The 14,078-nt window shown below is 38.8% G+C and overlaps 1 protein-coding gene across 4 annotated transcripts in view; it reads right to left on the reverse strand.

Annotated features, from left to right (window-relative positions):
- Window positions 1-1,187: 1,187 nt before the first annotated feature.
- Window positions 1,188-14,078, reverse strand: part of LMBR1 (limb development membrane protein 1) — a 69,440-nt gene continuing 56,549 nt past the window's right edge. For all 4 annotated transcript variants that reach the window (XM_069006406.1, XM_069006407.1, XM_069006405.1 and 1 more), the window contains 2 exons: window positions 10,709-10,870; window positions 1,188-8,719 (listed from right to left, as the gene is read on the reverse strand). In XM_069006406.1, the coding sequence (XP_068862507.1) occupies window positions 8,637-8,719; window positions 10,709-10,870 (245 nt within the window). In that variant the 3' untranslated portion in view covers window positions 1,188-8,636. The remainder of the gene's footprint in view (window positions 8,720-10,708; window positions 10,871-14,078) is intronic.

Genomic DNA, 14,078 nt, shown 5'->3' on the forward strand with positions numbered 1-14,078 from the left:
TGTATTCAAGATTATTAAATTCAAGAAAAGCAATCATTTTAGGTATTTATTTTGTTGAGCCCATGTGGGAGCATCTTCAGATATGAAGATGAGATTGCCCAGGCCTACATGCAGAAACATATTTAAGGCAGTAAAAAGGCATAAAAATATATTCTGAGGACAACACCTGAGATGCCTCTTCTGTCACTGCCTGTCAAAAAAAACCAACCCAAAACAACCAACCAAACTAAAAACAAAGTACTGAAGACATGATGTAGTGCCACAGCTCGGGCTTGGAGGTTTCTACATCCACTTGAGCTCTGCATTTCTAAAAATACATGAGCATCCCCACAGACAGCAAAAAGGATGATGAGAGGCCTCCATAAAACCATTGAGGGAATTGGGGGTCACCTCATATCAGAAATAAAGGGAAATGTAACCTTTCAGGTGCGGAAAAAGCTGGTGCAAGCAGAATGGCTTGTTTGACTATGGACATTTGGGAACAAAATTAAAGCTTAAAGCATGGGAAGGGCCCTTCACATTTGACATTTATGAAATCTTGGACAATTAAACGCTGGAATATACTGCCTAAAGACAGCACAGCAATCACATCACAGATAGCCCCTGCCAGGCTGGTTAAATACCAGGAATAACGCAGCTATGTTTGATCCTGTGCAGCTGGATGGATCAGACATCTCCAGGTCCCTTCCAGCCACATGATTATTGAACTTTAAAAACAGCCTAAACTCTCCTGTGAAATGGAATTTAAAGTCTGAAGCTGTTTAAGTTACAGACACCTTTGGAAGAAATACGGTGGTCAGGGGTTTAAGATACAAAAATTGCCCTTCAGTCAAACTATTAAGGGATTGAAAATTACTTACAAATTACATAATGAGCATACTTTGCTATAAACAATCCCCACTGGCCTAAAGCAGAGGGTTCAAATTAACTGCACACCTGTCTTAAAACACAGAGCTGTGATGCCTCTGAATGTACAGGAATCTCCATCATATTCCCTACCTCAGCTATTTTAGAAATGCAGCCATTTGAGAACCTCAAAAGCAGGTTAAATTGGGAGGAAGAAGGAAGAAGAGAGGAAGAAGAGAAAGGAACACAACTATTCATACCAACTACTGACATGATAATTTAGAATGACACAGATTCTTATTTTTTCATTGCTTAGAATCAAAAAAGACACAAAACTCTGCTATAAATCACACTTTACCTTTATTGAAAACACAGTAAAAAAAAATTTTCCTACAAAACATTCAGTGTAACATTTTAAACAAAGGAAAAAAAAACATATTACCACTGCTTTCCACAAAACAAAAAAAATCAGCCTAGCTAAGGCAGCAGATATATTCACTTATTTTTGTAACACAACAAAATATCCACAACAGAGAACATTATAAATCGTAATTCTGGGTGACCTAAAATGAACCAGGAAGGGTTTGGTGGGGAGAAGGTATCTACCCAAAAACTGTTGTGATTGAATTAACACTCAAAGCACAGTTTTTCGCTGTGTTATACCGTGGTCAGATACATCCATGTGAAAGCAAAGCCAGTTGCTCAAGACTGTGGAGTTTAGAAAGCCTGAAGCACAAATCAGACCAAGAGAGTGGTGACCACCAGTTCCATTCAGCACCTCCCAGCCTCACACAGTTTAGATTGTGCGTAATTGATAACTGTTTTTTGTAAACTGTGGTATTAACCAGTAACACTGCAGTGAAAAACCTGGATGTGCACAGTTGAAGGTACCTGCTGGCCATCACCATAGCCCAGCCAGCAGCAGCACCTGCCACGGAAACGCCAGCTCAGAATTGTGTTTTCACAGTCAAGCCCACCAAGCCCACATGAAGCCAGTTCCACGTGACAGGGACCAGGGTGCCAACAGCACCCTGAGAACATCCTCAGTCTCCTCACTGGGAATTTAAAAGACAAAATTTAGTGGAGACAAGAGCAACATGTGATTTCTATTTAGGTAATGCAGGGTTGGGTCCCAAACCCAGAGGAAAGGAAATGCACCCTTTTTTTGTGTACATGTGCTTCATACACACACACACCCCCCCAAGATTTCAAATCCCATGACCCAAATGTATCTTCTTTTTCTACACACTTCTTTTTAAAGCAACAGAAGTCACACCAAATTAGGTAAAAATACTTTGAAACCTACCTTTAAGAAAGTAAAAGTGACTTTTTTTGTTATATAAAGCCAAGGAGGAGAAAGTACTCACAGAGATTTTGTGACTCTAGGAATTTTGGTCCAGACTGGAAAAACTCATGGTTAGGGGGAAAAGGGAAATCATGCACCAGCTAATTTTCCTCTTAAGCATTTTAACACACCCACTGAATCCACTGCACAGGTATCACCATCATGACACTTCTCTGAATGATCCATCACATGGGGAGAGAAGGCCCAAAGCATGCTCATACACATGAAATACAAAAATCCAGAGAACAGGTGAAGAGCCTCACCTCAGCACCTCACAAAGCCTGATCCTGATGAGAACATGAGAGCCACACACTGCTGCCCCAAAGTGTGTCCACCTCCCACTGAGGGAGGCAGCGAGAGCTGAGGTCTCTCTCTGTACATCCCACAGCGGAGCAGTTCCACAACAGGAGCCACCCTGCAGTGACAACCACCCCACGGGCTCCCAGTGGCCACACCAGCTCATTCCCCTCACTCAGAAGTGGGGCTGTACCCTCACACTACTGGAAGCTAAAAGCACAAATATATGCAATGACTAGACCCTCTCAACTCCTAATTCAAAATGACTTGAGCTTTTGGTAATTTGTTAGAGGACCCTCCAGTGACAGGACTGCTTAAATGGAATCTAATGGTAAAAAACAAATGAATTAATAAAAGTGAACATTTTTGTAGTGGAAGAACAGTTCTAACTGGGGAATATCTCTGTACAGGCTACATGGGAAAAGAAATACATTAAAAACAAAGCAAGTGCCCCAGTACTTCAATAGCTGGTATCTATGGAAGCAGGGAATAGATGAGGAATGCAAAATAAAGACCTGCTCAGGAAACGAGCTTCATCCAGTGATGCTGACTATAAAACTTAATGTACTGGGGGGCAGGGAAAAAAGCAACAGCAACACTTGGGGTTAGTGATCAACAAACATTTAGAAGCAGCATCCCAAAGTGCTCAAGTAGGTACATATCAACATTCAGATACCTAAAAGCCTTTAAGAATTTGGATTTCCTAATTTCTATGTTTATGTAAGGCCTTCATACAGACACAGCTTTTAAATAGCTTGGAATTCAGTATGTCAAGAATATCAGCATTTACAGGATATTTCTCACACTATCTCTTTGACTGTTTGGAGTCACCTTCTCTATTTGGTAAAACATTTAATGCTTTCTATATTAAAAAAAAAATTATGAGCAATAAATGAAACTAAAAAGTTACTGATACAATATGGTAGTTAACAAAAAACTAGCAAGCATCCTCAGGTTTCTGTTACCAAGACAGAGATACCTTCAGGAGTTCACAGGCTTCTATAAAGTCCAAGATACTGTTTCACTGGGAATCACGAAAGAGATTCTAACAACTGACTAAGTTCTTTTCAGCATCAGTGAATTATTTAGAGAACATACAATTTGTATACTAATGATACACATTTCTTCTTTCTCTTTGAAAGAAGAGTTTTAGGTGCTTCATTTGTGAAATATTTCAAAAGCCTTCCATTGAAGTTGCCTTCTGGTGTGTTTTCTTACAGTGCATAAATCAAATCTATGCACATTCTTCTGCTATTTCATGTTTTGTCTATCTCAAGAAGAGTAACTGTTCTTAACACAAAGGCCACTGAGAATGACCTGAAAACACTAAAAAGGGAAGCAAACCAAGAGGTTGGGTATCTCCAAGAATTAAGGCCAAATTTAGAAAAAAAAAGCTTCATCAGTCCCTGAATTCCATGCAATATATTTTCAGCAATCTGGAATTTTAAAGACCAACTGGAAAAATAATAAAAGAATCCACGCAGGTGAGCTCCATGTCATTTCCATCAGCCACCACCCTTACCAATTATTGGGCACAGTGGGGACTCTGAAGTCCCATCTGGTGTTGATTCCCCACGAGGTACGTTCTCCTTCCTAGGATTCTGACCAATACTGTTGGGCTTTAAGTGTTCAGGTGCAGCTTACAGGAGACCCTCTCTGGCTGTGGTGTGGAGGGACACAGTTCCTCTCAGAACCATGCAGCTCTTGAGACAGCAAAAAGCCAATTAAACACAGAACAGCTGCACAGTCATGTACAGACAGAAGATCCTGAACCACCTGAAGCCCTAACAAAACAGCTGAAAGTGCCAAGCTCCAGTTCCAGAACACCTCAGCTATCACCTGGAAACCCCAGGAGTCTGCAATTCCCACCAATTCCCACAGCTCAGCACCTGAACTGTGTGTGGCAGAGGGACACACCACAGGCTCATCTCTCACCCTGACCACATTACAACTTCACACAACAGAGACTGTGTCTACCTTGCCTAAGGTCAGGGCAGGGGGCAAGGTAGAAAAGGGGGCAGAAGTTGTATCAGCATGTGGGTGGTGGCTGTGGGCTTAGTTGGTTCTCACTGACTGGGATGAATTCAGAAGCAGCATTTTTGTAAAGCTCAAATCCTGACAATGTGACTGAAAACACCTGCCAGCTTACCAATAGCAAATTCAGTGTTCATGGGTTGGGAAGGGAACTCAGTGTAGGCAATATCGTCTCAACTCAGCGCTAAAATCACAACAAAAATCCTAACACTAGGAGGTAGGGAATCTCATTTCATTAAAGCAAATAAAGTTTTACAGTTCACAACAACACTTTTTTAAACAAAACTAAGCACATTTCTTTTTGAAGAGGTTTTCATATGGCCTTAGCGTCCTGTCTCTGTTTAGATTATTTCACCTTGTTTAAAAAAAATGCTATTTTCAAGATCAGAGAATATGTTTAACAGAATTTAGGATGCTTTCTTGTATTTTAGAAGCTAGTCCACTAAGGGTAAGGCTCAGCTGCTGTACCATACACCACCACCCCCTTCTGGAAGAGGAAGAAGAGATGCGAAATAACCTAGAACGCGTTTCAAGAGTTCAAGGAAAGCCACATGCAGGAAGAGGCCAATTGCTTTGTTTCTACCTTATTCCTTTCTAATTCAGACTATAAAGTCTTTAAGAAAAGGGCCATCATGTCTTCACTACACAGCACTAGGCACATGTGAGCACCTCAAATAGCATCAGCTGCTGCACAGACTGACGAGCGAGTGGCAGAGACATGGTGGGAGACAGACAGGGGCTGCAGCCCCTTGGCACCCATCACTCCTGGTGCCACAGGGGAGGACATGGCACTCCTGGGGACACAGGGGAGGATGTGTCCCCCAGGATCTGCTCCCATGTTCATCCTGCCAAGCACTTGCTGCAGGAGCTCCTCTCCACTGGTGCTCCAGGTGGTATTTGGGAACCAGACAAGGAAAACAACTCGTCAAATCTTTTAATTTCTATGACACTACAACAGTCAACAGGGTCAAAGGTATTGGAGGAACAGGGCCAAAGATAAACATCACATTACAGACAGTAAACAAAGCTTCCTATGAATGCAAAACTGTTACTTGTACAGTAACCAATACTATTGTTTTTTAGCTTAAAGTGATAAGCATGTGTGCTTTATGCTTAGAAATCCTACAAATATTACAGTTCCACCATTGCATTTAATATTGTGCTACCAACATGGAAAAAAGCCAAAAAACAGCTAACTTAAAACACTCAGTTTACATCTATTTTTTGGTCTTATGTGGTATCTAGTTGAAGATGGAAGCATTGATGTGCTTTTTGCCTCATAAGAAGTGAGGCAGATGTTAATGTTACTAAGATCAGTTGTATATACCTTGAAGGTATAGACCACCTGACTCTACATGAGTCAAAATACTAGGAATGTATTGTCAATATCCATTAATGAATTACCAGTTGCTTGTACTTAAGTGACCATATGCTTCTGTGAAAAGTATACAGTGACCTGTATCCTGCATGCAGTTACAAAGCTTTGCATAAGCATGTCATTTTCAAGGCCAAAGGCTTATTTTAATGTGGACAGTGTCACAATATCAGCAGTTGATTTTAAAACAAAACGCTGTCAGTAGTTGCACAGGGTAGTTCTGAATTTCTCACCCACCCTGGAAACCACACAGCACCTCAACCATCCCACAGAGTCCAGTGTAAAGTCTTCCCTAACACAGCCTTAACCCATACACCTGCCTGCAGAATCCAGCAGAAGGGGTGGGGACAGTCAAGGCTGTAACATTTGTTTTGAAAAAGGGATTTAAAGCCTTGCCTGGAGCTTGGGTGCTTCTTGTCAGGAACTGCCCCTGCTCAGTTGAAGTAATTGCCCAACCCACTTGCAGAAGACACACACACATTACAATCCACCTTCTTCTGTGTTCTTGGGTCACTGATGCCAGGACAAATATCTCTCCAAAGGCACGAAGGGTATGACCTATGCTGGTTCACACTCCTAGGTTTATTCCTAATATTAATTTCTTCAGTTTCTATTAACTGTCTTAGCATTGTAATAGAAATATTTCTATAAAGCTAACTGGCCTCACACACCACAATTCACCAGTCCCATTAAGACATGAGCACAATTTTGGTCATACAATGACTTGCATGAAAAAGTGGACACATTTCACCAGTTTTTAACTATGATGCCAATACATAAGGCTACAAGCTCTGAGAATACCTGAACGATGCCCCTAATAATATATCTCCCCATATTTTAAATATCAGCTCATTTTAGAACAACTTTTAATTATAGCTCCCTGTTATTGGTTGCAGAACTTTGACTCACATAAAGATTTCTCACTAAAGTGTCAGCATTAAACAAGAGAAAAGATGCTTGTAAATCTTAGTGAAATCAAGCAATTTTACTATTTCTTCCAAGACTTGATACAACACATTGTCAGTTCAATAAACCTTGAATTTATACTAATCACACACACACAAAAAAAGTAACTCTCTAGCATCATATTTACTACAGAAATATTTACATTATGCCCCAGTTCAAGTCAGAAAAGGCAGCTGCAAAAAAGGTAAATCCTCATGTGTACTGGAGCTTGATTTTTTAAGCACTTTAGGGGAAAAAAAAACAAGCAGACATTCACACACACAGCAATAAGGTCTACAGCCCAGAGCAGTCATCTCAGGAAAACAGCCAAAGAGTTTCTGACACAAGGTTTACCTTATTTTGGAACCCCACCAGAGAGCAAGTTGTCACCAACTAATATAAGACCTCAAACTACAGACAGGCAGTTTTACACAAATGGGAAATAAACAGGAACATTTTCTGGCTCCCTACATGATGGGCACTCACTGAAGGTGTCCCCATTCCAGTCTGTTTGAAGACTGTGGCCAAGCAGTACAAAAGTGCAACCAGATTTTGAATACTTACTTGGTATTCTTCTTTACTATAAACTCCTGAAAGGACTCCTAAGGCTGCAGGAAATGCTACAAGAAAGGACATTACCACCCACTGATGTCATCCTGAATCTAAGGCCTCTGAGCAGTTAAACTGTAACACTGCAGAAATTCAAACTACCAAGACTGAACACACAAGTTTTACTTACCAAACCACCTACATCATCTCTATAACCTTAGAATTTAATTTACGATATCTACACATATAGGCCTATATACATGTTCATGTGTACATTAAAAAACAGGCTAGTGACAGATAACTGGATTGTGCCACTTAACAGAAATCCTGGTAACTGAAGTATAAATTCAGAGAAATTTACTTCAAATTTAAGATTGTAGAAAACTGCAGCTGCAGCCTCTTGGGCCTGTGCTCCTTGCATTGATTCCAGGTACTGCTTACCCACAGTAGTTCATCAAGAATTTCACAGGGGGTACTGGGTAGGTTAAGGGACCTCCACGGCACAACAGCTCACAGAACTGTAAGAGCTGTGACAGAGGGTCTACACAGCTTTTTACAAAGCATACTAGGCTCAGATTTAACACTGAAGATAATCTTCATCTTGGACTTCCATAACACGTTGTTTGACCATCAGTAAAGCAACCTGGCATTTGGAGCTAAGGCCAGAGAGCTGCAAACGCTGCCTTCTGAGACACATCTGTGACACAGCCTACTGCACCCAGCACCGAGAGAACTGTGATCTCTACTGTCATTTTTAACTCACTCTCAGTAGAACTGTTTATCTTCTGTCAAGGATACCTACTCCAGGTACTTTACATTTCCAGTAAGGGTCATGTTGGCCTTCAAGTGTATGTTTTCTTCTTTTTTTTTTTTTAACCAAGTCCCAAAGTTATTCTTCATAGCTGTGTTTGTATAACACAGGAGGTACTGCTCATTCAAATGGTAGCAAGTTTAAAAATAAAGATGTGAGACTTTAAACAAATAAAAAGGAATGCATTATTCTCTTCAGCTTCCAGTCTTCAAGGCACCTCCTGCATTAACTTACTGGGAAATAAACAAGCAGACCAAAAGTTCACTGGAAAGAGAAGAATCTGACACACATAACTTCCTCAGAAGCACACAGCATCAAAACGAGACAAGGCTCGACCCAAACTCATAACTAAAAGCAATATAAAAATGCTGATGAGATGACAGGAATGCCACGAGGTTGATGTTTTCAGCTCTGTTGACTGCAGGTGATTGTTATCACAGTGTTTTCTGATGGCCATTTGCAGAAGGCTTTGTCTCCGAGTCTCTTGGATTGTTTGATAGATTAAGTTTATCTAGTCCTGAAAAACATTACAGAATAAGAAAAAACTAAGACTCCCCCTTGTTTCATGCACACAGGTATTCAAAAGAACACAAACAATCCAAATTCTACTTTGGGATTGTGGACTTCACATTTGCTGAAGACCAGAACTATGTTCTATCTCCTGTAAGAATTGCTTCTGGGAAATTCCCTCAGTGTTGTTTAAGTGAGAAAAGCCCATTACAGTGGACAAGCATGGAAACCAGAGAATCCTAACTTCCCATTGCTTAAATCACAGACTCAGATGTTAAGAACCAAGAAAGACTTGCAATAATTTACCCTGTCACCTACAAAGACCTAAATAATTACCTAAAATATTTCTTTTAAATTATAGCATCTTCTTGTAAATCAACCATTGCTGATCTTAATGTCATTGGTGATGACCAGATCACTTCTCTAAACTATTTATATGTCTAATTACATTTTTAGGACTATACTATTACTGATTTATCTCTGTTTCCAGCCATTTGTTCTTATTGCACAATTCTCTATTTTGAGTGCTAATTCCTCACATCGTGCCCCAGGCAAGCAGTTAAATTACTCTCTTTTTTTGTTATTTTGAGGGGGAGGAAGATGAGGAAAGACAGCAAATTTAGCCATATTTTATTCAAAAGAGGCATGATGTCAGTCCTTCCTTGCTTGCTACAGTTTCTCTCTGAAGTCTCCTATCAAGTCTCTAAAATTAAGGATCAAAACTGAAAAGAGTTTCTTATTCATTTAGGGTAGACTACACTGAATGTTTTACTTAAGTGCCACGATGTACAGTTAAATTTCTTGCATTGTTGGAACTGGAATTCCAAAATTTACTGCACTACTAAAAAACTAAAATCTCCTTACTGATGTCTTATTTGTAGTTCTAATATGTGAATTTTTTGGTCATAGGCCAATTTTGGTTCTCATTCTTTGAATTCCATGGGACAGTTTTTAACAGACACCTTTTGTTATGTACAGCACTGAAAACAAACACAATTGTGTCAGGAACCTACACATTTCAGGGTTTGTAACTCCCTGCTTGTGTCAAACCCAGTGACCACTACCCTACTGTGCCTGTGTTTTGAAATTTGTTAATCTGCCTTCAACATTTATAATTCTTTATTCAACATTATCTTTCTAATTATTTTACAGTAATTTTAACCTAATTTCCCACCAGCAGAGGTGCACGCTGGGAAGTGACTGGATTTTGTTTCTGCATCACAACTCTGAAAGCAGTGAAAACTAACATGAGTAACTTCTAGATGATGCAAACTAAATCCTCAGTTACAAAGAAACACTAAAGTTTGATCATTAGTCCTCTCAATTTAAGCAAATACTACTCTGGGGATCTAAAGAGATAGGAGCTTTCCTAATTAGTAAAGATAAGATGAGGCAACAACAATAAAAAAACCCCCAACATTTTATCCTCTTATTATCAAATGTGTTTCAATCCTTTCTTCTATAGTCAAGAAATATCAATGCAAAATTTGATCAAATTTTAGATTGTACCAGGTATAGGTTTTACTCAACCAGTTACTAAGGTTCTGTACATTGTGTACAAAGATTTTCTGAAAAGATGCTCAAAAAAAAGTATGACAACAAAGCAGTTAAGATCTCTGCTAGCTATTTTTAGGGAACTAATAAGTTGCTTTGAACAAAAAAGAAAAAAGCCAACCCATACACAAGGTGAAGTTTTAATGTGGAATAATTGCTCATAGCAATGAGAATGTTTCTGCATTCTCCAAAGACTGAAAATCCAACTGCAGATCAATAAGTACCACACGCATATCATTAAAATCAACATTGTACCTTAGTTCTGCACTCTTCAAAAAACAACACAACGTTACTCATCCTCACACCTTAACTTAGAGGAATTTCCACCAAAAAAAAAAGTATTCTGTGAGCTGTGACAGAACTTTACCAGTAGCACCTCAAGGTGTCAATGGTGGAGAAAGGGAATGTTCAAGCACACAGTGAATTTTCAGGGCTGTGTTACCTAATGCCTTCAGGAGCTCTTCTCGCACAGCAGAAGTGAACTTTCTGACCAGACACAATGTTGTCACGATAGCAAAGAGCAAGTTGTAAGATAACACAATATAGAAGTTCCCCAGCCAGTTGAACCTTCCAAAGTCTCCAAGCAGATCAAATCTGGTGATTCCTGTTAAATTCCATGCAAGATTTAGATCAAAATACTCATAACAGTATTTTACGAAACACAAAAATTTCATTATATTACATATACATTTGGATGCAAAATTCTTACAGACAACACACCAGAAGACACACAGTTAAACACACAAGACAATGCTCTTGAAGTCATGTTCTACTTTGTTGCTCACTGTAAAACTCTAAGACACCTTTACCAAAATGTTTTTTAAATTTCTTAGTAAAACACTTAAATAATGGGAGTTGAAATGAATTGTTTATTCTAGATAAGAACTCTTTTTATAAGTTCAATAAATGTAACTAGGAAAAAATCAGCTTTATTATGAAAATTGCTTAAAACCACAGTTTCTATGAAATCCTTAATGATTTGAGAAAAGAATGAAATGCACTGTGAGCTTTTTCTATTAAAAAAATACAGGTAGCAAATAGCCTTTCTATGAGAGCCACAACAACTTATGGTAAACACTAAGCCTTTTAAGTCTTCTTCCAGAGCACTGCTTTTGAAACCAAAGTTTAAAGACATCTTTCCAACTAGAGTTTTTCTCCTGGATTGGCCCACCACTACAGCCATGGAGCATTTGCACAGAAGGAAAAGAGTTAGGCTGAAAGATGGTGCTGACAGGTCTTCTTCACAGTGCACCTCCAACCCTGGCACTCGGGCTTTGTGCTGATCAAAGGCTTCTCAATCACTAATTAAGGAACAACATTTTTCTGAAACATGGAAAGGTCTACAAGGTGTAGGGCCCATCCCAGAAGGCAGAAGAGGAAGAACCCCAGGTTGTTCCTTTGTCAGGTGTCATGGAGTACTGAATACATGGCAGAACACTGAGATGTCAGCCACATGACCATTGTCCAGGATTCAAAAGCTGTTTATTCCCAAAAAACCTATGGCACAGACAAAGTCAGAGTGAAGTGTGCCCTCACAACAGTGCAAAAAAGGAAGCTGATCCTGTCCCAGAACTAAAATGGCAGCAGCAAAGAAGGCAATCACAAAATAGCCCTGGATCTGAAACGCCTAAAAAAAGCTCCTGATTTTCTATCATCGTATTTTGAAAGTGTTTTTGGGCTTTTAAAAACTGACTTCTCAAGTGATAATAAATGAAGAGACAGAATTAAGGGTCAGTTACATTTCTTCCAAGGGTAAACCTGACACTTAGGAATCTCACTGTACCTGGATACCCAAGACTTGCAAGGCAGGTATCACAATGTTAAAAGATACACACACTTGTACAGTCATTTAAATTAAAACATTACTGAATTTGGTATCTAAGGAAAACATACTGAAATGAAAAGAAGAAGTTTCAAAGGATGAAACAAAACAATCACTGATCAAAATAGCAAAAGAGGCAGGGAGAAATACCAAAAAAGCACAGAAGGTCTTAGCACAGAAAGAAGAAACCAGCTGAATTGACTAGTAAAGAGATGAAGGACAATAAACACAGAGCTGCTTTCCCATTTGAAGGCAAACAGTGTCCTTAACATTTCCAAAGCAGCAGTGTTTTAGTCAGACTGTGGAGCCACATGAAAATTAAGAAAGTCAGGTTTGAATGCACAGGCTTCCAGAACTTTAAAGGAAAAGGAACAAAACAGGCAGAGCACTGAAATTCTCTGGAAAAAGAATAACATTCCTTGACACATAGAGGTCCAGAAGAACAGTGAGCCATGGAGTCGTGTTACAAGGACAAACAGAAATGAACCCTGACACTTCTGTTAGAGTAGGTGGGAAAATTATTGTCCATAAATTACATTCAATTTCTTCTTACAAACAGAAAAAGTCACTGCTCATCAGAAAAGACCTGACACAGTAACAGTCTGTAAACTCATGGGAGAAAAAGGTTAAAAAGGTTCTGATGACTTTCTTACAGAAGCAGTATCTACTCAGCCCACAGAGAAAGAAACCAATAATTGTAATAACTCTTAAGCAAGTTTTTGTTCAATTACTGATCTAGTGGCACAAATATATGCACACAAACGCTGATAAAATTTTACCAAATAAACTATTAAAGAATTCTTCAGGTTAAGAACAAATAGTAGGTTTTAGACAGCACACACCAATAAATTTAAAATCCCTATTTACTTGCACATAATACTCAAGTGTAGAATGCTAGGAAAATTTCTGTATGCTAGAAAGTTCCATTTCCTCTGAAATTCTTTGGGTTTGTATTCCTGACTATTAAGTGCCTTGTTCCCAATTTGTTTCTCTGTGATTAGCAATATGGTGCTGGTGGGAAACATTTTTGAAGGGCGACTAAAAGGCTGAAAAGTCCTGGGAAAATATGAGTCAACTTATTTCAGTAAAATAATTTATTTTAGTTAAAAACTTTGCTGGAGTTCTAGAAGAATGACAGATTAGACATATCCACCACCTACATATCTAATTAGAATGCCATGAAACATGTAAGAAACTCCATTTCCATTTTTAAAAGTTGAAAAATGGCAGTAGATGCCTTAGATAACTTTTGCTTTTTCACCTTTCCCATAAGGATAAAGTCTAGTCTTTTCTGTATAGTCTAGAAACTCGCCTTTTTAATAAAGTGAAAAGACTATGAATCTGCTTAACATATTTATTTCTTTTCATCTATTCAGTGCCACAGGGCAGTGGCATGTAGTGCAACACACATTGATATTTCTGCAAAGCACCACATGACTCACTGTACTCTAACACACTCTATTAATCCTGTTTGGACAGCTGTGACTGTGCGTTTGTTAGCTGTGTGTTAATTGTTCCATCTTTTTTCTTCTTTTATTTATCTCTATGGCAAACTATTCAGGAATTTCACTTGTTAGTCTGGTTTTTAAGTGAGTTTTACCATTAATCTGTTTCCTATGAGACAACAATGGGCCCAGCGTGTACACTTACTGCCACAGAATCTGGTTATTATCAACTGTTAATCTCATGGATCATTAACAATTAATTTTATTTTCTTTTAAACAAGTCTTGAATGCAGTAACTTAGTGGACACAAACTGACATTATGATTCTGTTCTAAAACAGTGATTTTCCAATGTAACATCTGGCTCCACATGCTAGAACCATTTTACTTCTTAGACCTTTATCATACTGGTTATATTTTAAAACTGCACTACTTTAAATACGTGAATTACTCTTTTGCATTTTCATGAAGTTTTACTACAGATTTTTTTAAAGTAAGTTCTAGAATGAGTATTTTAAGATTCCACACTCCAAAATGCATTACAGAG

The sequence above is a fragment of the Aphelocoma coerulescens genome, chromosome 2 (genome assembly GCF_041296385.1).
Source record: "Aphelocoma coerulescens isolate FSJ_1873_10779 chromosome 2, UR_Acoe_1.0, whole genome shotgun sequence".
Classification (NCBI taxonomy): domain Eukaryota; kingdom Metazoa; phylum Chordata; class Aves; order Passeriformes; family Corvidae; genus Aphelocoma; species Aphelocoma coerulescens.